This window comes from Pteropus medius, unplaced genomic scaffold (assembly GCF_902729225.1).
Source record: "Pteropus medius unplaced genomic scaffold, Ma_sr-lr_union100, whole genome shotgun sequence".
NCBI lineage: Eukaryota > Metazoa > Chordata > Mammalia > Chiroptera > Pteropodidae > Pteropus > Pteropus medius.
Window position 1 is genome coordinate 972,207 of NW_024350921.1, and position 26,167 is coordinate 998,373.

General features: G+C 39.0%; 1 protein-coding gene across 2 annotated transcripts; it reads left to right on the plus strand.

Moving 5' to 3' along the window:
- The first annotated feature begins 322 nt into the window (after positions 1-322).
- Positions 323-26,167, plus strand: IL1RL1 (interleukin 1 receptor like 1). 2 transcript variants are annotated; one of them, XM_039840115.1, is made up of 11 exons: positions 323-423; positions 12,782-12,988; positions 13,529-13,736; positions 14,763-14,937; positions 15,033-15,195; positions 16,535-16,606; positions 18,058-18,199; positions 18,488-18,630; positions 21,445-21,591; positions 22,586-22,753; positions 25,212-26,167. In XM_039840115.1, exons 2-11 carry the CDS (start codon positions 12,928-12,930, stop codon positions 25,649-25,651), a joined length of 1,719 nt encoding a protein of 572 aa, XP_039696049.1. In that variant the 5' UTR covers positions 323-423; positions 12,782-12,927; the 3' UTR covers positions 25,652-26,167. The 2 variants fall into 2 exon arrangements, with proteins under 2 accessions (XP_039696049.1, XP_039696048.1); XM_039840114.1 differs by lacking the exon at positions 323-423 and adding an exon at positions 11,799-12,001.

Genomic DNA, 26,167 nt, shown 5'->3' on the forward strand with positions numbered 1-26,167 from the left:
GCTGCAGCTTTGAGGAAATTACAGCTGCTAGCACACTCTCAGGGCACTGAGTGACCTGCCACCTCGATGGAGTAAGGGAGGTTTTGCTGAGAAAGTTACCCACAAAGGAAGTAAAATATAGTTAAGATGAAATGTGACCATCTGTGGAGATAATGTCAACATTGGGAGTATAGCTTCAACAGAGATCTTTTGAATAGAGAATGTGGTGAAAACTAAAATTGACTTTTGTGAATAGTACAGTTTATCAGTTTCAGTTTATCAGTAACCTGGTACCTATATCTTAACTGATAAGGAAAGGGAGAATTTTAAAGAAGGATGTCTATCTCTTTTTAGCATAGAGCTGTTGGAGACACTGGCTTCTAGAGTCAAAAACTCTGTTGGTAGGAAGTTGAGGAAGAAAGAACTCAAGCAGGACTGCTGATGGTAAGTGCCTTTGGGATGTTTTTCAAAAATTTTATATCAAAGGGTGTGGAAATTTAAAACAAAAATTTAAGTTAAAAATAATAATTGCTGTTATTTTTTTCAGTTATGAAAAAATAGTATTACCAATGGGAAAACCAAGTTATAGACTGACAAAGTCCCTCAAAGCCCTGTTTGAATAATGTGGAATTTTGGCCTAAGGTGTGGGAGATATCAGAATTTAACAGTCATTCTAACTAGTATATGCTATAGTTTTCACAGATGAGTGAGAAAAGAGGCCGAGACTATCAGGCCAGAGATACTTTCTCTTTATATATATTTTTTTTATTTTTCATTTTTTAAAGCAAAATCTCCTTTAATCATACAAATAGGCACTCCACTGATTTTAAGGGCACAATATTTGAAGGTTGGATGATCCAGTCCAGTGTGCAATAACCTTGGCTTGCAAGGCAAATGAAGAAAAAGAGATGAATGAAGTTAGGCTCACACCTTTTAAAAGCTGTAAACCTAAACGGCCAGTTGCACAATGATGTCCAGTGGTTTGCTGATAAATTTTAACAACAGGCTCTTTTGGACAAAAAAACCTTTACCAGTAGCATTTGCTAATTTTTTTGTAGCGTAAATATTGTGAATATTCCCACCATGTCTGATTTCAAGCTACCAGCTGGACTTCACTGAGTGCTGGGGAGAGGAGTTGAAAAGATTTGCATACAATAGGCTCTCATGAGAAACTGTAAGCCAATCCAAGTCATCTCCAAAGTACTCCTTGGCCTTCTCTTCCACAGGTGTTGGATAATATCTGCTGGACGGTGGGGAAGGAAGGGGCCTTGAGGAATATATATAGAGTGCTCATATTCCAGAACCATTCTTTCTGGAATTCACTAAAATCCAGAAGTAGAATCTAATCTACTCAGATGGTGGAGGAGAGAAAAGGACTTAGGTGATAAGGGGCTGCAGGACAAAAGAGGTGAGAGAGAGAGGTCTGTGGTGTGAGGAAGACAGGTCAGAACTATCAGTGAGAAGGAAATAGAGGGTGGAAAATGAGAGTGGTGGGTATAAGCAAGCTGGCTGGTAAGGACCAGTCTTTTTTGGGGGGTCGGGTGGGGTGAGTAGTGGTGGGTAGTGAGTCAATAAGTGATTTAAGTTCACATTTGTCTTTGGTGCTTGCTGTGAACTTCGGGTTGATGGCTCCATTTTTTTTTTTTCTCTCTGAAGAAACCTCAGCAAAGTGTGTAGAGTAGGTGATGGCAAAATTGGCTGCCAAAGCCTTACCCACTGAGAGTCGGTTTCTCCTTATAATTTCCTCCAGGAGCAGAGAAACAGGGGCATGTGCTTTCCTCTAGCTGCAGCAATTCTTTAAGTAGTCTCTCAGGCCAAACTATCCATGTGTAATCGCCCCAAAATCTTAATATGAGCATCGTTATATTTATGCTATTCTATGTAGGATATTTGAAACAAAGTCCGGAGCGAGGCAGAGCAGCAATTAATCCATGCTGCTGTACTTATTTGATTCATAACTCTAGGCAACCCACCCAGCTTCTTTAATTCTAATATTCCTTACCTATAAAACCAGCATATTACTACTAATATCAAGTTCAGAGGGTGGTTTTGAAAGACTAAATGGATGTAAAGTACTCAGCACAATACCTAGCCGACGGCAAACAGTAATGTCAGCCCTCGTAATTGCCACTAATTTTTTCCTTCCTTGCTCTGGGAACTCTTATCTCTGTTGCCTGCAGACTGCATGGCTGCAGATTTGAACTTGTCAGGGCCCCTAGCAGGACATCAGGTTGTCCCTTTTCCAGAACACATTGTTTAGAGGACAAGACTGGTCTCAAAGTATTTTTCTAACTGGACACCTCTGTGGAGACGTGGAGCAGCAGTTCAAGCAGATCTGGGGTGTCTTTGGTTTTCAGATACCTGCTTTTTCAGTAGGAGAACCCTTCATCTAGGTCCTTCAAGGTATTTGTTCTATGATTGTAGGGGTCTATGTTTCTCTGCCTACTCCCTGACATTTCTCAGTTTTCTGTGAGTGTAGAGACAAATAAGCGCAAAGAAGAGGCTCTCCTAATTTTTAGGTGACACTGATATCCAAGGGAAAATGTACTCTGATAAGTGGGACATAATTCAGGAGTCTTTGGCAGTGGTGACGCCGAGATTGTGTGTGTACCCATACGTGCACATGTGTGCATGAAGAAGGGTCCTAGTTCAGGGTAGAGGGAAAGGTCTTTCTGGCCTGGAACAAAATTTTTCACACGACTAAGTCAATTTCTCAGAAAAAGAGGAGACAGAGCTAGGCGGGTTGAGTGGATTCTAAACTGGAGCTTTTGCATTTTTTTTTTTTAATTTTTGTGGTAAATAAACCCCCTTAACCTGAGATCTACCATCTTAATAAATCTTTTAAATGTACAACTCAGAATTGCTAACTATAGGCACAACTTGTAGAGCAGATCTCAGGAAATTATTCATTTCGCTTAACTGAAACTTTATGTTGATTATCTGCTTGTTTCCCTCCCCACCGCTCAGCTCCTGGAAACCACCATTTTACTCTTCGATTCTATGTATTTGACTATTTTAGATACCTCAGATAAGTGAAATCATGCAATATTTGTCTTTCTGCGACTGGCTTATTTCACTTAGCATAAAGTCCTTAAGGTTCAGGCTGAGTAGTGTTCCCCTGTCTGTGTATACTACACCTTCTTTATCTGTTCATTTCTTCCTGGACTTTTAGGCTTCCACATTTTGGCTTTTGTGAACAGTGCTACGATGAACACAGGGGTGCAAATATCTCTTTAAGATCCTAGTTCCAACTCTTTTGGATAAATAGCCAGAAGTAGGATTGCTGGGTCATGTGGTATTTCTACCTTAACTTTTCCAGAAAACTACACACTGTTTTCCACAGCAACTGTGCCATCTTGCATTCCCACTAACAGGGCACAAAGGTTCCAATTTCTCTGCATCCTCATCAACACTTGCTATCTTTTGTTTCTTTGCTAGTAGCCGTTCTGACAGAAATAAGGTGATATACCATTGTGAGTTTGATTTGCATTTTCCTGATGATTAGTGATGATGAGCACCTTTTCATGTATCTATTGTCAGTTTGTGTATGTCTTCTCTGGAGAAACACTGATTCAAGCTTTTAGCCCATTACTTTTAATTGGGCTATTATTATTATTGCTCTTGAGTTCTAAGTGTTCCTTATATATTTTGGAACTCAATCCCTGATCAGATACATGGTTAGTAAGGATTTTCTCCCATTATATAGATTGCCTTTCACTCTGTTGACTGTTTCCTTTACTATGGTAAAGATTTTTAGTTTGATGTAATTCTACTAATTTTTTTTTTTTTGCTTCTCATCTATGCTTTTGGCGTCATGTCCATGAAATCATTGCCAAGATGTGTCATGAAGCTTTTTTCCCTATGTTTTCTTTTAAAATTTTTCTACTGAGGACTAGTTTCAGAGGAGAATGGAGGAATGGGATGATGAAGGGGACATGGGTCAGAGGTGGGGAGGCTCAAGCTTGTCCAGGACAAAATTGTCTTTAACACACCTATAATAACATAGCAATAACAGCAACAGTTCTTATTTACTGAGAGTCTGCTTGTGCCAGACTGTGAACCAAGTGCCTTCCATATGCAATATCCTGTTGTTCTTATGATAATTCTATGAAGTAGAGGTGAAAGTCAGACCTGGCTGACTCAAATCCTATGCATTCAACTGCTACTCCTTGCTAGTGCTGGTGAAAGCTTGGGCTCATGACAGCATGAAATGATTGGGTCGAGTCATTGGCATTGGCTCTGGAGCCATGTGTGGCTGGGCCCCAGGTGAAATGGGACAGTGCCCTGATGGAAAAAAACACAGAACAAAGACAGTGTACACTAGAATGTAACTGAGATTTAGACAAGAGTATATAACTAATTCCCCATCCAAGACCACTACCTTACACATTATGTAAGTGGATGTTAGGTGCCTGTTTGAGCTCATTCTAAGCTGAGAACCAAGACATCTTTCTCTTAGAAGTCTTGTCAAAACTATGAAGGGACTGCATTGAAGCCTCCACCCTCTTGGCCCCTCTGAATCAAACCAAAGCTTCCAGAATGGGGGCTTATTTCTGGAAAAAGAGAATGGGATTATGCTGATGCATTTGAGAGCTGAGGTTCTTGGTTGCTCTCCCCACTCTCTACTCTCTCTGCCCATTCCCAGGACCTATCATCACTTTCTAAAGTCTTTTTCACCCTGGGTACTTCATTGGTCAGAAAATATCAGCCACCCTGTGCGGTAAGCTTGTCTTACTATTTATAGTTGTAAATTCTCTCATCTTTTTTCTCTTCTTGAGCAGGGCTCTGATAAATTCTGGTCTGGAATGTTCAAAATTGCTTTATTGTTATTTCAATATTTTTTGAACATTGTTTCCTGGAAATTTAAGTGCCCCCTCCCCCATTATGTCTCTGTTAGACCACTGCTGACATAAATACCAACTTTTAAAAGAAATGTGTGAAATTACTTGTTAGAGGAATTTCCTAGTACTCTAGCTTCCATGAAAAATGATTAGTCTTTTGAAAATGCGATCTGCATTAAGCTTCATAAAACTAGGACATTTTTAAATCATGGTGACCAAACAATAACCTTAGAGTGGGTTTGACTTCTACTATCACTAAGAAGCATTTGAGCAAATCAGAGGTTTAATTCTTTTTCCTTTTTCTTGTCCTTCAGTATATATGCTCATTGCTACTCGAATTCTCCCCTTTTTGAAATTAGTCAGTGACAGTTTGTGCCTCTGGCCTCTGGGTCAAATCCAGGGCTAATTCACTCACTTCCTATTTCTATTTCCACTTTGAAAATTAAAGTATTCTTAAATCTAACTTTTCTGTAAAACTATATTTGGAGAGGAAATGAATCCTCATGCTTATGCAACAGTAGACCATTCATTCCTTTGTTCATTCAAAAAGTATTTATTGAGGACCTCCCCTGGGGATACATAAATGAACAAAACAGAAAAAATATATGTGATGCATAAGTCAAGTATTAAATATGTTAGAAAGCAATAAAAGCCATGGAAAAACTAGAACAGGGTAAGGGGATCTGGGAGTGTAGGCTTAGTCGAGGATAAATGGAGACCTCATTATGTAAGAGGTGACAGAGTGAGCCAGACAGATGCCACACAGATGGAGGAGGAGAATCCCAGATAGAGGAAACAGCTGGTGCAAATGCTCTGAGACAGGGGCAAGCTTGGGGTCTTCAGGGAAGAGGGAAGAGAAGAGTGTGCACATTATGGAATGAGGGTGGGGGGTATAGAAGGACCTGACTAAGAGGAGTGAGGGGCAGTGGACCACGAGGGCTCTTTTATCCATCACAAAGAATTTGACTTTCACTTAGTAAAAGGGAAGTTTGAGAAGAGGAGCGATTAAAAGGGTCATGCTGATTTCTGCTTTGAAAATAGATGATAGGGGACAAAGGAAAGACCAAAAAGACAAATTGCAATAATCTGAGCAAGAGATGGTGGTGGCCTAGATCGCCAGTGAGAGCCATGACAAGTGGTCACCTGGCTGAGTTCTGAATATATTTGGGAAGAAAGATGGAAAAATTGCTCAGCTGTTAACAGAGGCTGCTAACAGCCTCTGGTGAGGTCGAGACTGAGGACTGACATAGATGTCATCGGTGACACCAACAACAGAATAATGCCATTCCAATCTTAACTATTAACAAAATTGAAATAGAAAGAAACAAGTAATGCAATATTTCCAAAGTGGGTTCAGATTCTATAAGATTATTTGCAAAACAATCAAGCAAACAAACAAAACTAGAAAAAGAAACAAGGAAAGAAAGGATTCCAAGTTAAGCACTTATTTTAACTCATACTAAATTCTCAATGCTTCTGCAGTGTTTTACATAGACAGATACAAATTTATCTTTTATAGAAAGATGAATATCTCTCCCCAGGAAAGTTTTACAGTGAAAACAAGAAGTTGCTCTTTTGTACCCTCATGGCCTATCTACGTTTACTTTTGGAGATGTTATCTAGTCTTAGGGGTTTAATTTCATCTGTACACTGACACATTCCAAATGTATATCTCTAGCCCAAATATATCTCCCGAAACTCAGAAGCAAATATCCCACTGATGATGTGACATCTCTAGTTGTATATCTAATAGATATGTCAAGTTGAACATATTACAAACTGGTCTAATCTTACTCCAAAACCTGTTCCACCTCCAGTCTCCCCGTTCAGTAAATAGCAACCTCCTTTGTTCAGTTGCTCAGGCCAAAACTTTGGTGTCATCTTTGACTTCCTTCTTGTTCTCATACACCATTATCTTATCCATCAAGAAGTCTTGTCAGTAATACCTCAAATATATATCCAAAATCCAGGCTTGTCTCACCACTTACACTTCCATACCCTGGTCCAAGTCACCATCTTTCTCATCTGGACAATTGCATAGCATCCTAACTTGTTTTCTTCATCCGTTGTCCTCCTTAAAAGTATTTTCAGCACTCACGTCAGGTCATGCCATTTCTTGCCTCGAAATCCTCCAGTGGTTTCCATCTCATGGAATAAAAGCCAAGTGCCCAAGATGATGCATGAGAGTATACATGATTTGGTCACCAGAAATCTCTGACCTGTTCTTACTTCTCCACCATTTCTCCTGCTATCCAAGCCACATGGCTCCCTGCTGCTCCTCAAACGGGGAATGCTTCTGCTTTGAGACCTCCGCATTCCCTCCCTCCTATGTGGGCTGTGCTTTGACTATGCATCAAATGTCACTTTTCTAGTTGGCCTTTCCGGCCACTCTACATAAATTCCCACTCCTCCAACTCTCCCTGCTTTCCTTCTCTACTTTCTTTCCCTTTCTAAATGTATCACCATCCTAAATCTTGCATAAAATTTTTTTGTATATGTTCTTTATTGTCCTCTTCTCTGCTAGGATGTAAATTCCATATGGGCAGGTATTTTTGTCTTTGTTTTTCTGTTTGATGCATTTCTGTATCCCCAATATTTGAAACGGTAATGGACATCTAGAGGTCTCACTGGATGTCTGGGTTCAGTATTTTGCTCTTACAAGGCCATTTCATGCAGAATTTATATGTGTAACCATACTAGTTGTTAAAATACTGAAATATCTCCTTATTGATGAGGATATAGTCTCTATGTCAGGCCCTCCCAATACCTTCCACTGTCTTCCCCTCGGACCACCTCACAATCCAGAAATCACAGATTTAAGCCCGGATCCCTTGCAGTGGCCAGTGTCCTTGTAGATAGTTGGTGCCTTTGTGGTGTTGCTTTTCTCAAATATTGCGGGTGTCATCTTTGCTGTCACCCAAGAAACTACAAATAAGCCTGGCTGATCACTCTTAATCTCAGATGGAAAAATTGAAATAAATTCAAAGGATAAAGTTATCTAAACATATTTTGGGGAAAAGATTGACCATAGAACTAGTTCCGGACAATTAGTTCTCGATATCATCTTCCAAAAAAAAATCGACAGATTATTTATTATGAGAAGTCTGATATAAAATATCAGCAAAACCTCCCGTGGAAATTTCTTGTGTTATCTCATAAATGAATCTGGTCTCTTGACTTCAGTATAGTGCTATTCTTATTACATATGTGGAAGAATAGGATTTTATTTTATTTTAATTATTACTGAGAAATGACTAATATTAAATTGAGAACACAGATCTTAACCATTGAATGAGATTTTATCATTATATTCACTCATGTAATCACCATTCCAAACAACATAGAAACATTTCTTTGTCCCAGAAAGCTCCTGGATGAGAGGGGTAGCCTGTGGGTAACCAGAATGAGCCATCCACACAGAAAGAAGAGCAAGCACAGAGGATGAATCAGCCTAGTCCACTCAAGGAATGGCAAGGAGGACACAGGATTAGGGGGAAGAGTTGGGGAGGTGATGGCTGGCCTTGGATTCCGAGAGCCCTCACAGCTGCTGTAAAGGTGTTGGCTTTTCTTTTGAGTGAGGTGGAAAGACATTGGAGGCCTATATGATAAGATTTGGATTTTAACAGGATACCTGGAGCCTCTGTAGTAGGAATTGTCTGAAGAGAAGTGCTGGCAGTAGCAGAGAGAACAATTAGAATCTATTGTTAAAATCCAGGTGAGACATGATGGTGGCTCAGACAAGAGAGGTGGCAATGGGAGTGGAGATAAGTAGTTGTATGTAGGAAATACTTTGAAGGTGAAATCGACAGGATGTCTGACTGCATGTCAGGTACGTGAGGAAGAGAAGAGTCAATCACGTATGGAGAGCTTTGGCTTGAGCAACTGGAAGGGTAGTGTTGCCATCATTGAGATAAGGAAGACTGTGGGAGATGCTACTTTTCTTATGGGTGATGGGGGAAAAGGGGAGATCAGGGTTTTAGCTCTGGAGATATAAGTGTTTGTAATGCTAGTTTGTCTTTGATTACATACCAGTTTGTTCTAGTTTTTGAAGGGGAGAATGGGCAAGGCCAAAAGGAGAATTGAAAGAAGGGGCTAAGCGTTGAGTGCCCCTGGAGTTTGGAGTGTGGCAAAGAAGAATAAAAAAACAAGGGCTTTGCCTAAGGTGACACGTAGATTGGAGCTGGGCCCACAGCCTTATACCGAGACACTGGTCAAGCTACCTAATGCCACACATGTGATTTGTCCCCATTCATCATCGCAGGCTCTACAAACATTTCATCAAGACAAACAGACAGAAAGTGGCATCTAAAATGCTCTTTGATGAAATGGGGGGAAAAAATGTCCCCTTATTCTTGTGAGAATTATCGAATGAGAACCGGATCCAATAAAATTCATGTAACTCTAACATGACAGAGATTTCCTGGGTTTTGACATGGTTTACAGTAAGACCAGGCTGCAGAAGGCCAGCTCTGGAGCCTAAGACAAATTTGTTTTCATAAGCTATGCCGTCAGCCAAGACAAATGAATAAACCTCACACAATGTCTTTGAAGTTACAAAACATTTGGATGCCATATTCCAAATACACACAGCTAGCTTTTACTCTGGCAATAGAGGTTTCTTTTGCTTATTTCTTTTTTTAGTTTGTTTTTTAGTTTGGTGGGTTACGATTTTGAAATCTTGCATGTCACTATTTATAACCTAATTCTCAGAAAATTCTTAGAGAATTAGGTTATAAATAGTGACATGCAAGATTTCAAAATCGTAACCCACCAAATCAGAAAAAAAATTATGGCCAAATTAGATTAGATTAATATTAAAAACAAAGAGTAGTTCCAAGAAGTCTCAAAAAGAGGGTATTTGTCAGAGAAACACGCAGACACTAGGAAGTTTCTGATTAACTTGGCAGAAATTCAGGGCTGCTCAAAATCTCTGCTTTATTTATTTATTAAAAGCCCTTGCCTTTCACATTTTGTCTTGGTAAGTTACTCTAAACTACTATATTTTTTTCATTGAATGATGTCATAGTAGTTCGAAGCCAAAATGGTTTAGTTCTTTATAAAGAAGAGCATTAAGGGAAATTAGACTACCTTATTTTATTAAATAACCCATTTGCAGTTATAAGAAGGAAAGTTTCACTGCTCCAATCTCTCCTGATTTTAGTTGATATAAGAAAAAACGCTTTGGCTTTGAGATTCAACAAGTCTGGTTTCAAATCCAGCCACAACTGGGTGAGCTTGGTCAAATTAACCAGTCTCCTCCTTTGCTTTTTATTTTCACCTGCGAAATTTGAAAGATGTTGACGATAAGTACCACACAGTATTGCACTTTGAATGACAGGACTTTACCGTTGAATGGATGACCAAATTGTTTCATAATAATAATTATACTTTATTAAATGCTTCTGTAAGATTTCATGTTAAAATTCTAATTGAAACCTTGTTTAAAACTGAGAAACCAATGTAAATATGGCCTAGTTTAATGAAGAAATGCCTAAATTTAATAAAATGTTGAAAAATGTTTTATGATACAAAATATAAGTTTATATTCAAGTCTAAGGTGTTCAAGTTCATATTATTTTCTTTAACAAAATGTTATCTGGAGCTTACAGTGCCCCAGGAACTGTTCCAGGCTCTCCTGCTCCTGATTCTGTGGGCTCAGAGCTGAATCTTATATGATCTTGATAATAAGAACATTGACAATTAAGTCGGGGAATAGCAACAAGCAGAACTAATTCCTCAAGATTACAACAAACATCTCATGGCTCATCTCCCAGGGGTGACAAGACTGTATCTCTTCTGTCAGAGCACATGGCTGACACATCCAAAATCTGATTAAACTCCATGCAGATGCAGAGGCCTGCTCAAGAGCAGTGACAGCCACAGTTGGAGGTAGGGATGGGGGATGATATTGTAGTAAACTCCCAAAACCCACCTGGAATTCTTCTTTTGTGGCACCTCCTCTCTTAACCTTCCTTGCCTGGTGGTTTTATGACTCAAGTGGCATTTTTGAGCCAGCTTGCTTGGGTTCAAATTCTGACTCTACTTCTTAGCAGTGTGTGACTTGACTAAGTTATTTAACCTCTCTGTGCCTCAGTGTCTTTATTTGTAAAATGGGGATAATAATCTCACCTGTCTCATTGGGTGGTTATGAGAATGGAGTTGATATATGTTAGTCACTTGGACCTATATCTGGCATAGAGAGAGTTCTAGAGAAAGATTAGCTATTATGATTTTGATTATGATCATCATCATTATTATTATGCTGGTCTATAATTAGTCCTTGAATCTTTCTGAGATGTGGCGAGTTTCAAAATTAAGTTGAATTTATTCATAATAAAGTTATACATAGCTATTTACTCATTATAGAGCTGTACACAGCTATGCATAGCTGAAATCAAATTTTGCAATGACGTGTTTTACATGGAGCCCAAAGAGTCCAGTGTTTTGGTTTTTCTTGTCACTCCCTTGAGGTGGCCTTCTTACACGCAGCCTCCTTCTATTTCTCTGAACTCATTAGAAAAACTTTTTTTTTTTTCCATCCAAATGGAGAGTCCAACAGGAACTTAAATCTGAGGAGATAGAATGTTTTTAGATGACACTGTGTCACATTCTGGACCAGAAACAGAACATCTCCAGGACCTCATTAAGTCCCGCTTAATTATCATTTTTCATGCTGACAGTTTGCTTTTGAAACTCTCTGCACCAAATCTGCCAAGACTGGCTGAGACTGCACAGCTGACATCTGCCAGATGAAGTGTCCAGGAATATCGAGCAGGGTGGTTGCAAGGCCCCAAGATTTCAGGATTAATTAGAACCAAAAGGCTAACAATATCAGGGCAATAAACAAGCAGCTTCCTTTAGTTTGAGAAATGGATGCTAAAATAGGGGAGGTACTTTGATTACTTCCTCTAATAAGATTATTCAGTGTTGCTCCTCCGTTTAAATATTTATGTGTCATGGTCAAGAATTCTTGGTACATGATGTACCGGCATTTTGAACAAGTCATGAATTTTAGCCAAAAATAAAATTTCAGGATGGGTGGAGTGGTGACTTGCAGGATGTCGTGGGGTGTCTCCCATCTTAAATAAAAGAAAGTGCTTGCACCTGAGGAGTCTGCAAGGAAGGAGCCACAGAACTGGAAATTGTTCTTGGAGGTCATTGTGTTCTGTCCTTCAGTTTGGGTAAGCAGCAATTACTTATCTAAATTTTGTAATAAAAATGTTTCCATACTTGTAATAAGAAAAAGCATTAACATTCATGAAATATATTAAGGATTGTTATGTTTCTTGAAATATATTAAGAGTTGTGTTTATTCTTGTATTTGTCTATTTCTATGTTGGTTCCATCCCTCCCATGACTTTTTAAGAAAAAAAAATCTAGTTAAGTGATTCTTTTGCCGACAGAAAAAAGAAAGTTATGTAATTATTTTCCACGGATGTTCAAGCTTTTCTTAGAAAGCCTTTGGTAAATCTTGGGGACAAGCTGAGGCAGGGACAAATTATTGAGAGTTTGTTGTAGTTTCTAGGCAATTATTTGACTAATGGTTTACCCATCGCTTTCCTCTTCCTTAGTTGCTTTTGATGATTATTCGCATGTGTGCCTGACTGTGGCTCACATTTGTGTACATAGCCATCACCCTGTGTGCATGTCTGTGGTTTATATTAGCATTGATAATATTATATTTTTTAGAGTCTGTTGAAATTCATGGTTTTAATTTTTTTCAAAATTATAAACCAGCTTTCTTTCCTCTTAATTTAGCTTCTTTCCATACACTGAAATAGCGTGATCAAGGATTCAGTAGGGATAAATGCAATGATGCATGTCTGAAACCTTGTTATTATAAATATTTATACATAACAAACACCTGTTGATTGATTAATTTACCTGGGTGGTATTAAGCAAGTAAAGTTTGTGGTTGTAAATATTTTGCTTGTGATTTTGTATGCTTTATTTTTCAATAGAGACACTGGCAACTCTTTGCAACGATAAATCTTAAGAAACATCATCAGCTTCCTCAGGGTGACCTTCACTGTCACATGTCACGGGTCCAACTTGAATAATCTCAGCAAACACTTACCAGCACTTGCTCTAGACTGATAAACTGAGAATGAGACTTTGGATTTTGGCAATTTTAAGCTTTCTCAGCCTTTCCACAGCAGCTATGCTTAGTAAGTATTGCTTTTAAACCGTAATTAAAAAAATTTTAAATCAAATAATTTCAAGAACTTTTCCCTTATTTTGAACTGCCTGCTTCCATTTGATCCAGATGAATGTACCCTGGAAAATTATTTTATGCTCTGCACTCATTCTTCATCACCAATCTATCAGGACAAATTTTTCAAAACAAACGTACCATATTTTGTTTTACATATTCAAATATGTCAAAATTCAACATGGTACCTGCACATAGGAGCTATTGTAAGCATTTGTTGATTGACAATGTATTTTGTGTAGATAGGCATTACTTTTTACTGGAGCATTTTGGGGGATTTAGCTCCAAATTCATTTATGCATCTGCAGTACCCTTCAGAATATTTCACAAAAGATCTTAATCATTTACTTATTCTTTCTCAGTTAAAGTATCACAAAGTATAGGCCACTTCTCAATTTTATCCTAGAAAGAAATATCCTAGAACATAAGAATTGTAATCCTTTTATATAGTCATTTCAGAATCTCATATATATATATATATATATTTTATTATTAGCAAACAAATGGGGTCTGGAAAATGAGGCTTTAATTGTAAGATGTCCTAGACAAGGAAGCTCTTCATACTCTGTGGACTGGTATTACTCAGAAACCAACAGAAAGATTACTACCAAGAAAGAAAATCGTGTATTCGCCTCAAGGGAACTTCTTAAGCTTCTCCCAGCCAAAGTCACCGATTCTGGAATTTATACCTGCGTTATCAGAAGGTAGTATCTGGGATGCCACCATAATCTTTGGGCTTGCTCTCTTTTCTTTAAGTGTTGGTAGCCAGAGCTGCCCTCACTTTTCTGAAACAGTCGAATTTACAAAGTGATTTAAGTAAAAAAGTACTTCTAGGAACACCATTGTGTTGGAGTTTAGGTGATTATGAACTAACTATTTTGATGTATAACTGCAAGGATTAATTTGTATCCCAGTTAGTAAAGACGTAGCTTTCCTAGTGACCAAGAGCATTGAGACCAATCGCTCAATTTTGGCTGGAAATGAGAACAAACCAGCACAAAAAATGGTAACCAAGCGATGGGCATTAAGGAGGCCTATGGGTGCAAAGGGCAGTTACTTGTGCCTCACACCTGAGAGGTAGGCTAGAGAGGGTTATGTGAGATTATGTGTCTACAAATTACTTACTCTATATACAAACTATTAAACGTTTTGACTTCGTGCCCGTATTTGGTACATACAAAATATCATTTGGTACATATGAAATGAATTTCATTAAAAGACAGGATGTATATAGTTAGGTGTCTACGTTCTGAGGTCAGACAAGTTTCAGTTTTAAATTCATGCTGTGTCACTAGTTAACTGTGCGATGCTGGCAAGTTACTTCGTTGTCTCTCAATTTTCTCTTTAAAATATATATAGTTATATAACCCAGTTCAAAGCATTATTGTGACAATAAAATGAGGTAATATTGCCATTATGGATGGTACATAGCAAACTCTCAATAAATACTAATTTTTGTATTGGGTTCTTGGCATTAGAGCAGATATATAAAGTATATACAGTATATAAAAAAATGGCAAGGGAATCATTTTTAGGGCTGCCGTAAGGTTTGTTTTACTTCAAACATGAAAAAAAAAGTATTTAAAACCTTATATTTTAATGATTTTTTAAAGAAAAGAACCACTATATGTCATTGTTTTAAGAAGAAAAGCAATAATTAGTAAAAGCTAGCTTTGGTTGAAGTTATAATCCTAAATTATTTCTTTAAATTGTTTCATTTATTTTAATAGTCCTACTTTCAATAAGACTGGATATGTGAATGTCACCATATATAAAAAACAACCAGATTGCAATATTTCAGATGACTTCATATATTCAACAACATCTGGGACAGAAAAAAATTCCAGAATATATTGTCCTACTATTAGCCTCTACAATTGGACAGCTCCTGTTGAGTGGTTTAAGGTAAAAAGACAGTTTGGAGAAATAGATGAAAATTACACAATTAAAATAGATGCAAGTACAGTATTACTGAAAGTAAAATGGCATTTTAATTTCAGAATTGTAAAGCTCTTCAAGGATCAAGATACTACACACAAGGGACATATTTGCTGATTGACAATGCAACTAGCAAGGACTCGGGTGATTATACATGCAAATTTATGCACAATGAAAATGGAGTCAATTACATCGTGACAGCAACCAGATCATTCACAGTTCAGGGTAAGCTACTGAATTTAACAAAATAGGATATTTGCCAAAAGATTACCCAGGAGGAATGTCGTTGATTTTCCTGTACTTCATCCTCCTTCCTGATATTTCCTCTTGCTTTATTTAATTTGCATTCTCTACTTATGACGCAAAGAGATTTTCTAAATGCACGATTAAGATTTAAGAAATTTCAAAGGGAGATTACGCTACTAATCCAAAGCCACGTCTGTTCTTTACTTTTTGACTTAAGTTTTAGAAGATAACGTGATCTGGACGCTAACTTAATTAACTTTCTTGAATGGCAATACAACTATTTGGAGAGTGAGATTAACTTTCCTTCTTCCAATTTATCAGAGGCTCTGTAAATAGGAAAAAAAAATTATTTAACCTCTAACATAACTCACTGGGTTGGACATTGAGTGAGAAGCTTTTTAAAGATACATAGATACTGAGTGGCTTTCAATCCCGGTTTGCAATGCTTTTGACATCATCAGTGACAAGTAGGTCACTTCATTCTAAAATTTTCTTTCTTGAATATACTTTAAATTTTTTAAAAGCCCATTCAAGGGAAAGACTCCACTATCAAGAGAGTCAAATCTACAAAGAATTAGGGTCTCCTTAGCTTAGCTTGAGCTATTGATGTGGATGAAATAACACCTATATGTGTGGCAGATTTCTTAGGGCAAAACAATGGTAGAGAAAAATTTTGTTTTGAGTATTTCAGAGCCCCACTGCTATAGAATAAGCATCACCAGAGCAAATTTTTATTAGTGCCTCTCACTGGTTCACATCAAAACTCACAGGGGTTCTTGATTGTGCTATCCTGAGAACCAAGGGGTGTGGGAATGCAGTGGTGTTCCAGACACTCCTTTTTCAGGGTCTCTAGGCATCAAGGACACAGAGAATTAGAATTTCCTACGAGGATGGGCCACGATGATGGAAAGCTATACACAAGAGAAGTGTGAACTTATGTGTTTATCATTCTCGTGGGTCTTTTGAACTCTTCTTTCCTGGGGTGTTATGCTCCTTCTGTAGAATTGTGAATTTCTAACAATTGTTCAGTGATGCAATTAATTTAATGGATTGGACTAGTAGTTGTTTAATGAGATTAAAGAAAGTAGAAAATATCAAAGAGCACCATAGATAGTAAAAGAAAGCATTACTTCGATATTTTTTGTTTCATTCGTGTGTGTGTGTATGAGTGTCTGTATTTGTTGCCACTGTCATCGTCAGAAAAATTTTAGAAACATTGCTATGAAATAAGATAGAAATATGAAAATACAAACTTTATATTGATGACCATCCAAATGTTCTTCTAATGTTTATATTCTCTTTTTATTTTTTATTTCAGATGAGAATGGCTTTTCTTCGTTTCCAGTAATTATAGCCCCTCCACAAAATGAAATAAAAGATGTAGAAATCGGTAAGAAAACATAAAGAATGCTGTAAACGTTGCCTGGAAAATCCTTCCCTCTGACCTCTGGTCTGAATTCCCAAGTGAGGGTCAGGCAATTAGCCTGGTGGATCTTGAGCATTAAATGTAATGTCATGGGTGGAAACACTGCCTTGGGTGCCTGCCAACCTCAGAAGTATGTCATCACAGCAATGTGAAGCATTTACATTTGTATTGCACTTTGTAACACATGGAGCTTTCACATGCACCATTGTCACTTCTATCTGGGAGGTAGAAATTGTTCCCACTTTATCCTTGGGGATACTTAGGCTCGAATAGGATCAGTGACATGTCCCAGGTTGTAGATAATCAGCGATGGAAGGATGAGGACACGTCTCTGCCTTTCCTGGTTCCCCACTAGAGGTAGGACAGAATTCAAAGTCCTTAGCATTTAGAACCTCCCCTCATAACCTGGCCTTTCCCTATATCCCGGCCCATCTGCAGCCATTAACCCCACATAGCTTGTGTCCTCACTTCACTGACCACCTACCTCATGGATATTTAGCATCTCCACATTCTTCCCTGCTTTTGCCTATGTTGTTCCTCCCTCTCATCTCTAAACGCTAAGACCGAACGTCACCTCCTCTGTGAAATCTCCTATGTTCCCCTCCTTTCCTGCCAGAGACCGTGATCACAGTCTCCTTTTTATGGAATCCAAGGCCACCATTTGGGTGTGCAGTGTGACAGCCCTGCTCCCTGCAGTGATTTCTTACCCTGTATTCCCATGTCATCTTGTCAATCTTTCTGCTAGAATGTAAGAATATCTTGTGTTCTAATTATTTACTTATACTCTCGTCTCCTTCCAAGAGACACTGAGGTCCTCAGCCCTCTTCAGATACCTAATTCTAGACACAGTAATCAAGGACTTGGAAAGGGCTGGCTGAATGCATGTCCCAATGCAGGAAGGCAGCTCTTATGCCTACGGTTATGAAAGGAGGGAGTCTCAAATTAAAGGGGTTTGGATGGAGAGGGCTCTTTTTGGACAATTAAATACCAGATTGCTGCCAGGTCAGGTAAAACACTTGCCCTACAAAGACAGCTTAGAGAGTGCTGAAGAGAATTCAGAAGGAGGAGAAATATGTACAGAAGAGCCATTAAAATGAAATTACAATTTATAGTCAAGAGAAATCCTGTGTTATAATGTCAGTTGGTGAAGCTAGGGTCATTGGTCTCTTTAGTTTTCTCTGAGGGTGAGAGGAGAGTAGGGAGTTGAGCTTCACCCTGAATTGTGAGTGAAATGAAGAACATGGGGGTAGGGGAGGAGGCAAAGAGAGGGCATAGAAAGATGTTGCTAAAGATGAGAAAGGGAACTAGAAGTCAATTCATGGCACGTACTAGGTGATCAACGACTTTTTTTGTATTAAATTAAATTAAATACTATTTGCAGAATCTAATTTTATGGGTGAATCTCTTCTATCTAGGAAAAACCGCATACATTACTTGCTCAGCTTGCTTCGGGAAAGGCTCTCAGCTCATGGCTGCTGTCCTGTGGCAGGTTAACAGAAGCAAAGTTGAGAACTTGAGTAATGTAAGAATTCAAGAGGAGCGAGAGCAAAATCAAAGGTATTTTCATACTGAAGTTAAAACATCCCCTTTCCCTCCCACGCCATTGCAACTGCAAAGTGAGCGTTAAAAAGTAACAAGAAAAGGAGAGGAGGTGTCAAATATATGATGATGGAAGGAGATCTGACTTTGGGTGGTGAACACGCAATGCAATATACAGATGACATATTATAGAATTGTACATTCAAAACGTATATAATTTTATTAACCGATGTCACCCTGATAAATTTAATAAAAAAGTAAAATTAAAAAAAGGAAAAGAAAAATGTAACACGTTGCTTTTTTTAGTTCTAGCAATGACCTGACTTGTCAAAGCATCGTTTTAAGAATAGCTGATGTGAGAGAAGAGGATTTGTTGCTGAAGTATGACTGTCTGGCTCTGAATTCACATGGCCTGACAAAGCGCAGAGTAAGACTAAGGAAAAAGCCAAGTAAGGAATGTTCCCAAGACCCTGGTCACCCAAGTTGGCTCTATCAGTCATAAGCTGAAATCATTTTCTTAGAGAACAAGGTGTTGCAGTGTGGTTCCAGGGGATCCATCAAGATAATGGAAGTGGCCTATCTCATAAAATGGGGTTCTCTTCTTGAGAATACTGACCCTGCAGAGTATTTCTCAGAGTATTTCTGTTCAGCTGGTCATCTCCCCATTGCTCTACTTCCTCTTTCTCCCCCTCCCACTTCTCCCGTTGGTTCCCCTTCAACACCCGAATGCTTTCTTGCTCATCTTTCTGCTTCTTCCTTCATTAGCTCTGTCTCGCTGTACGTGAAAGAAAACACACCAACTGCAAACTGTGAACATGTTCTTTGTTACCTTTTTATAACTTTTATAATGTATTTTTTATAACTTTTATAATGTATTTTTTTTTCTCATAAAAAAAAAACACATTTTGTCAGTGAGGCTGGCAAAGTGGATGAAAAGGGGATGTGTTTAATTACTGCCCATTCCACTACGAAAATCTTTTCCCTACGTGTTGCTTACATTACCATTTTAGGACTGTCCTCTGGTTACCTCTGGATTAGAATTGTTTTCGTGTTCTATGTACTTGGTGATTTTGTTACTTCTAATTTATTTGTATTTGTTCCCTTTCACCTGCTTTTCTTCAAATCGACCTGGTTATACTTTGTTTCAATGACTGTGTAAATGAAACAAAAATTGTCGCCACTGTTGTCGAATTGTCACAATGAATTCTTTCATGTTTAATCATAGAATAAAAGAAATTACAGCATTGTATTGAATTTTAAAAACAAAAACTTAAAAGGCTTATATCCCCACATTATTAGATATAATTAAATAAATATTTGGTACTCATTACAATAATATTACACATGTATTCATTGTGTCCTGCATACCAAGACCTAATTATTTTCTATTTAATTTCTCATTAAAAAATCAGTACTCCAAGAGGAAGAGACTGTTACTATCATCCAGTTTTATAGATGAGGAAATTAAGACAAAGGGAGATTGAATAACTTGCAGAGCACTAGAGTTACAGAACCAGGATTCAAGCACAGGCAGTGTTTTCCTATCATAAGCACTCATAGAAAGAGTTTAGAGTTTGGTCATCATGTAAAAGAATTACTTATGCACTTATAAAGCCATTCATTAACACTTAGGAAGATGTTAAACCTCAACATCCATTAATGTCTCGGATTAATCTCTTCCCTCCAGTTGAAAGCATCCGGCCACACCCATTGTTACTTCACAAAGCTCTCCACAGGAAGGATAGATTCCCTGTGTGCAACCAGACAGGAGTTTTAGAAAAAGTAAACTGGGGAGGAATCCTGTTGAAATGATTTACTTAGGGAGGATTTAGCATTTAAACTGATTGATAGTGCAGACAGGAAGCTCTCTGGCAATTTTCAGTTTTTCAGTGAACCAGGTTTGAGTCACTTCACCTTGGTCATTCGTGATCTCACAGTGCTGGATTCTCAGGGAGCTGATGACTAACCGGAGGAATATTTGACTATGAGCCAGTGAGAGTCCGTATTGAAACTGGGAGCCCATGCTTTGAGACTTGAGATGAAATCGAAAGAGAACTACACAACCGATTCTCATTTGAGATTCTCCTCATGTTCACTGTTAGTGGGACTCTGTAAGATATACAGGATAGTTGACAGTTTGAAAGAGGGAAGTAAATGTAAAACAGCCCAAAATACTATTAATGAGCACGGTTCTTACATTCAATTTGTACATATCTGTTATGAATCCTCAAAGATGAGAACTATCTCGCATATGTATTTTGTGAAGTAGTGAGTACAGGATAAAATTCAGTGACTGCTAAATAATGTCCACCATAAGAAAAGTAAGGAGGTATGTGTGGGACCTAGGAGCCAGTAGTGTGAATTCTCCATCACATACACTAAAGGCTTAAATACCTCTTGTTTTTTTCCCTGCTTCCCTATGCCACCAACCCCAGATACAATAAGTCTCCAAGACCTGTTGATTCTTTCTCCTTAATGTCTTCAGCACCAGGCTTGTTTATTTCTTTCTCATTATTACACAAGTTTGAGCTCTCCTCATCTCTCACCCTGAGTTCATTCTACGCCCAGTCTCCTTCAACGGGAACAACCCCCCCACTGCCATCAGATAAATCTTGCTTGAAAACTGCTTTCATTGTGGACACCCCACTCACCATTCTTTGATGGTGAGACAAAAGATCAGAGCCTCAATTCTGGCCAGAGCCTAGCCTTTCTTATCGTATCCTCTACTAATCCCTAAAGTGGAATTAGTGCCAGCAAAGTGCCAGCAAAATTGTTAAAGTGGATTACTCCAGTTCCTCAGAAAACACAGTCCCATCTCTGCCCTTGATCTCACAGAATCTTCTCATGCCAGGAATAGTACATTTTCCTTTTTTGCAGTGATCTGAATCTTGCTCTGTCTTCAGGGACCCCTTCCTGCAGGAAACCCTCATTGCACAGTCTAGCATGGAATGAGTGCTCCTTCTAAAAAACCTCTGCCAACTAAAATTGTGCTTATCTCTCCTATCTTAGTTAAGTTTACACGTGTCTCTATGCCTCATATGATTTGAGAATTCCCTGCAATGCCTATCCTGCTGCCTTGAAGAGTAGGGGCTCAGAAAGGATCATTTACTGATTCTTAGAGCAGCCATAACAATTCTAAGTGGGCATCTCTTTAATAAATCTCTAGTACCCCCAGTGGAGGCCAGTATCCACATATTTGTTTATTGTACTTTGTTTTCATAATAATCATCATCATTTTTGTCTTCCCCCCATCTTTTGACTAGTTGATCATCAAAGCACCTACTACATACTTGCAGGATTTGGCACATTGTTAATGCTAATCAATATTATGATGATAATGCTGAAAGTGTTCTGGATTGAGGTTACTCTATTCTGGAGAGACACTGCTGGACATTACAAAACTAGTAATGGTAAGCGGCTAGTTTCCAATTGTTCTTCAAAAGAAGAGGTCTCATTATGGCTATTAGATACTTGTCTATTAATCTTTTAATAGCTATGCTATGAAACCCAGATTCCTTTTGGCTTTCCAGCATATTATCAGTGAAACTTTAATGGCCCCAGTGAGGGGCCATTCTCCATCCTGCCTTGTCATTCCTCATGATTCCGAGATTCATTTCATCAGCTCAAACTTCCTCCTCAATAGGATTGCTAGTCCAACCAAAGCCCCAATAATAGACTCTGCCCCAGCCCGGAAAGGTTTACACATTTTGGAAAATATGTGTTGGTAAGACTTTATGGAATTCAAAACATTAATGAAATTGTTCCTGCTTTCCAGATGTGGAAAGGTTCATCAGAATGCAGGTTATTTCATAAAGTCTTACCTGTGCACTCAAGTATACGCATGAGAGAAGACAGTTCTGCCTGCAAAATATGAACATTATTCTTTCATGTAGAGGCAGATAATCCTTTATATTTCTCACATGGTCCACTCAACCAGGGCTAGTTGTTGGATGTGTGAGAAATTCAGATCCCTTAAAAAATTTCACTTCCTCACCACTGTTAGCCTTCAGCATTGCCACTTCCCTCTGGGAAGCATGGGAAAAACAAAAGATAAAGTTGAGATCTGCCTAGCACAGCACACGTTATTCATGGCTATAAATAATTATAAAGAGATTACTGATGAAATTTGACAATATGGTTTGGACTAAACTGGGAAGGCTCTTGTCTGCTCTCTATCATTCAGCCTGAGACAGTAACGAGGAGGACTTTGGGATTAAAATGGATTTCCTGGAGACATTTTTGTGGCAATAGACAGTTGTTACCTTCTCTAGATTCTAGAATATTTTGAAGAGTGGGACGCATTCACCAACAGCCTTATAACTCGGGGAAGAATGTCTACTAAGAGTCAAATGAGAATTTTTTAGAACGAAGTTATATGATTGTACTTCTTGCTCTCGTTTTCAGATGGGAAGATCTATGATGCATATGTGATCTACCCGCGGACCCACAAAGATAATCCAGAGGCGACAAGTTCTGTGGAGTACTTTGTTCACCAGATTCTGCCTGATGTTCTTGAAAATAAATGTGGCTATAACTTATGCATTTATGGCCGAGATCTGTTACCTGGAGAAGGTAATGCTGTCAACACACATCAGGAACAGAAATTCGCTTCATTGGAAGGCTAAGGGATGGGTGATCTTATCCTTACATTGGATAAGGAATTGTAGTCATTATTCCAGGTCTTGAGAGCTTAGCTTTTAAATATTCTCCAGAAGAAGGAGATACTTATATTTTGCTCCTCCTACCCTCATTGTCACCTTGTTTGTGAGGTCTTCACAGTAGTGTCAGTGAAGCATCCTTGTTAAGCGGATTTAGCAGAGCACCACCTTTATTCACTTCTACGTCCATCACTAGGATCACTCAACATCTCTTAATTCTTTCTAGATGATTTGAAGGAAGGCATAAAAGCCAAAGAACTTTGTTCTAATTTCCAGAGGCACTGGCTAAATATTTAAAAAGACTCAGTCGTATGATTTTCCTTATATTGTGAAACATTTGCAAATTTATATTCTCACAAGAACAAGCAGAACTGTGTCTTCTGTTTCTTAATATTCTTAGTCCATTTCATGTACTTTTGAAAGGTGTGTCATCATTCCAGCATTTCAGTAGTCATTCTTCTTTTCCCTTCATATTTATGTCACATACCTAAGAATGCTCCTTACCTTCTCCTTACCCTTCTCAATTTCTCGGACATGAGGAAGCATCTGGAATGTGAATGAGGCAAGGTCATCAACAGTGTAAGTCCAATAAAGTCAGTATTTAGTAGACTGTGAATTTAAACTGGCATTCCCACTGAAAAGAGAGATTCACATGGCTATAGGTTTAAAGGTATACATGACAAGTGAATTTGTTTTTCTGGAAAGTTTGGGTAATGTTAACAGCCTAGTAATGGCTTGAGAGACCTGTAAAATGTACGATTAAGGAAAACGTATTTCACGTCTTCCCTCCAGGCTCTCTTCTTCTTCCAGTTCTTCCCAGTGGCTACCTATGAAAGTAGAGTGTAATGAATCATGTCGCTTAAACACCCTTTTCATGTTACACATCCGCTAAAGAAGCTGCAGGGACTCTAGCTGTCTGTGACAGCACACCACGGCTACACATGGCCGCAGGCTCTTCATCCCTTCTACCTCAAGTCCATCAGCCTCATTTCTAGTCGCACCTCTCTCCAGCCAAACGTGAATGCTAGCTCGCTGATGCTCAAGCTTGTGTTGCCTTGATGGTGCTGTTTTTCATTTGAAAAGATTTCCCACTTCTCCTCTCTCAAGTATGTCCTTCGAACTTACCTCAATTAAGTACATAAAATCCAACAAAACCACACCAAACTTCATTCTTCCCTCAGAAAAAGTGTGACTGACCTATGCAGTATATGCAGTGTAACTAGTATTCCATGCTAGTTGCCTTGCATTTGCTCCTTCAAATCTACTCTGAAACCCTCTCCATCCAGCGGCCCTGGGTGGCTGATCATTACGAAATCTATCACTCCGCTCCACGCTGCGTTTGGCCAATGCAAGGCACTGGCATTTTTTTTTTTTTTTTTTTATGGCCAGGGTGGGCGGTCGCAGGGAGCACGTCCATGCTCCTTTCGGGTGGAGTTGCCAGGGTGCCTGTCTCTTCCCTCCCGCAGCAGAGGGCTCTCGTCAGTTGGCCTTCCTCAAGTCTTTACACTCCTTGGCTTTCATGCTCCTTCCTCCCTGCACACTGGAGAGAGTAACCGCTTGCTGATATTACCAGCTGTGGGGGGTTCTGCATCATCTCGCGTTGATTTCTCTAGGCTCCGCCCACATCTTTTACAAATTGCTCTTTCAATAAACTCTCCTTTGTCATCCCTTTTGAGGGTGCCACTTTCTCACTAAGGATCCTGACTGACTCAGGTCTCTATCTGGCACTATTTAACCTTCACTTTTTGCCACCATTATCTAAGAATATCTTGAGTTGTTATGTTCATGGTTGGGTTTCCTTAAACATGCCATCCCCTCCTTGCCGGGAGAACTGGGTGTTCACATTTTCTTTCTAAGTCTACCCAGGAGTTAACTGAAATCACCGGGGAGCTGATGCTTCCTAAACACTGACTTGCTAAGGGGGTCTGTCTTCCTTCACAATTTTCTAGTCTGTATTAAATCAGAGGAGCAAGCATTTCTGAATTTGCACTCTTTAATGTGAGAGTTAAAATTCGAGCCCCTTTAAAACATGTAAGCTAATATTTTAAAGATAATATGCAGTTAATGAACCTGAATCATCTTCCGCTAAATACCTCTATATTATCATTTAACGTGAAGGACTTTGTCTTGGTTAAGAAGGTCCCCTTGGGAGAAAATGGGGCCTTGGCGTCAATCTTCCCACATGAGAAGGGAGAGACCCGCACACCGCGCTTTCTATCTATGGACATTCTTCTGTGCATAAGCATACTGATAGTGTCAGAATCTCACATCAGATTATGAGTAACACTTTTTCAAAAATTTAGAACATCGATGATCAAAACATTAGCCTTAAAAACGCAACAACAGGGGACCTCCATGTCTTTCATTACTAGATGCGGCCACTGCGGTGGAAACCAACATACAGAAGAGTAGGCGGCACATTTTTATCCTGACGCCTCAGATCTTACACAGCAAGGAGTTTGCCTACGAGCAGGAGATCGCCTTGCACAGCGCCCTCATCCATAACGACTCCAAAGTGATTCTGATTGAAATGGAGGCTCTGAGTGAGCCAGGCGGGCTGCAGGGGATGGAGATGCAAGATTCCCTCAGGCACCTCATGAAAGTGCAGGGGACCATCAAGTGGAGGGACGACCACGTGGCCAACAAGCGGTCCTTGAATTCCAAATTCTGGAAGCACGTGAGGTACCACATGCCTGTGCCAAACAAACCTCCAAGAAAGCCTTCGCATTTGGCTTCCCTGAGTGCCCAGGGGCCGCAGTGCCTGCGTGGACATGCTGACACACCAGATTTTGTAAATGCGAACACCTCTTAGAGGGATTACACCCCTGCACTAGACACTGGATGCCGAGGCATGAGAGCTGTGAAGAGCAAGGGATTTGGGTCTTGGGTTTCATCTAGAAAAGTTACCTCCGTTTTCTGGACTCTGGGTGGAAAGACAATGCCCCCCAATTTTTACTCAGTCCCTCTCTCTCCACTCCACATTTCTTTCTCTTCACCTTTGTGGGTCTTTCTCCATTGTGGCTTGTCTTTTCACTATGCCTTTTCTTCTTTCTCTTTTTTGTTCTCTGCTCCTTATTCACCAATATTCTGCATTTTGAACATCAGATTCAGAGGTTTAGTTACATTTTCATGAAAGATGGAAGAAGACTCAGATTCTCTCAAGCAGAACTCAGGTTGTGAATCTTGTTCCCGCATGCCACAATTTACTGTATTTTATTTGATCTGACGCTTAGCTTTATCACCTCAATACAAAGGGTTTGGTATGATTTTTGTTGCAGTATCTTACTTGATAGTCATTATAAATCAAGTTTTCTTTTAGTCCTAAAAT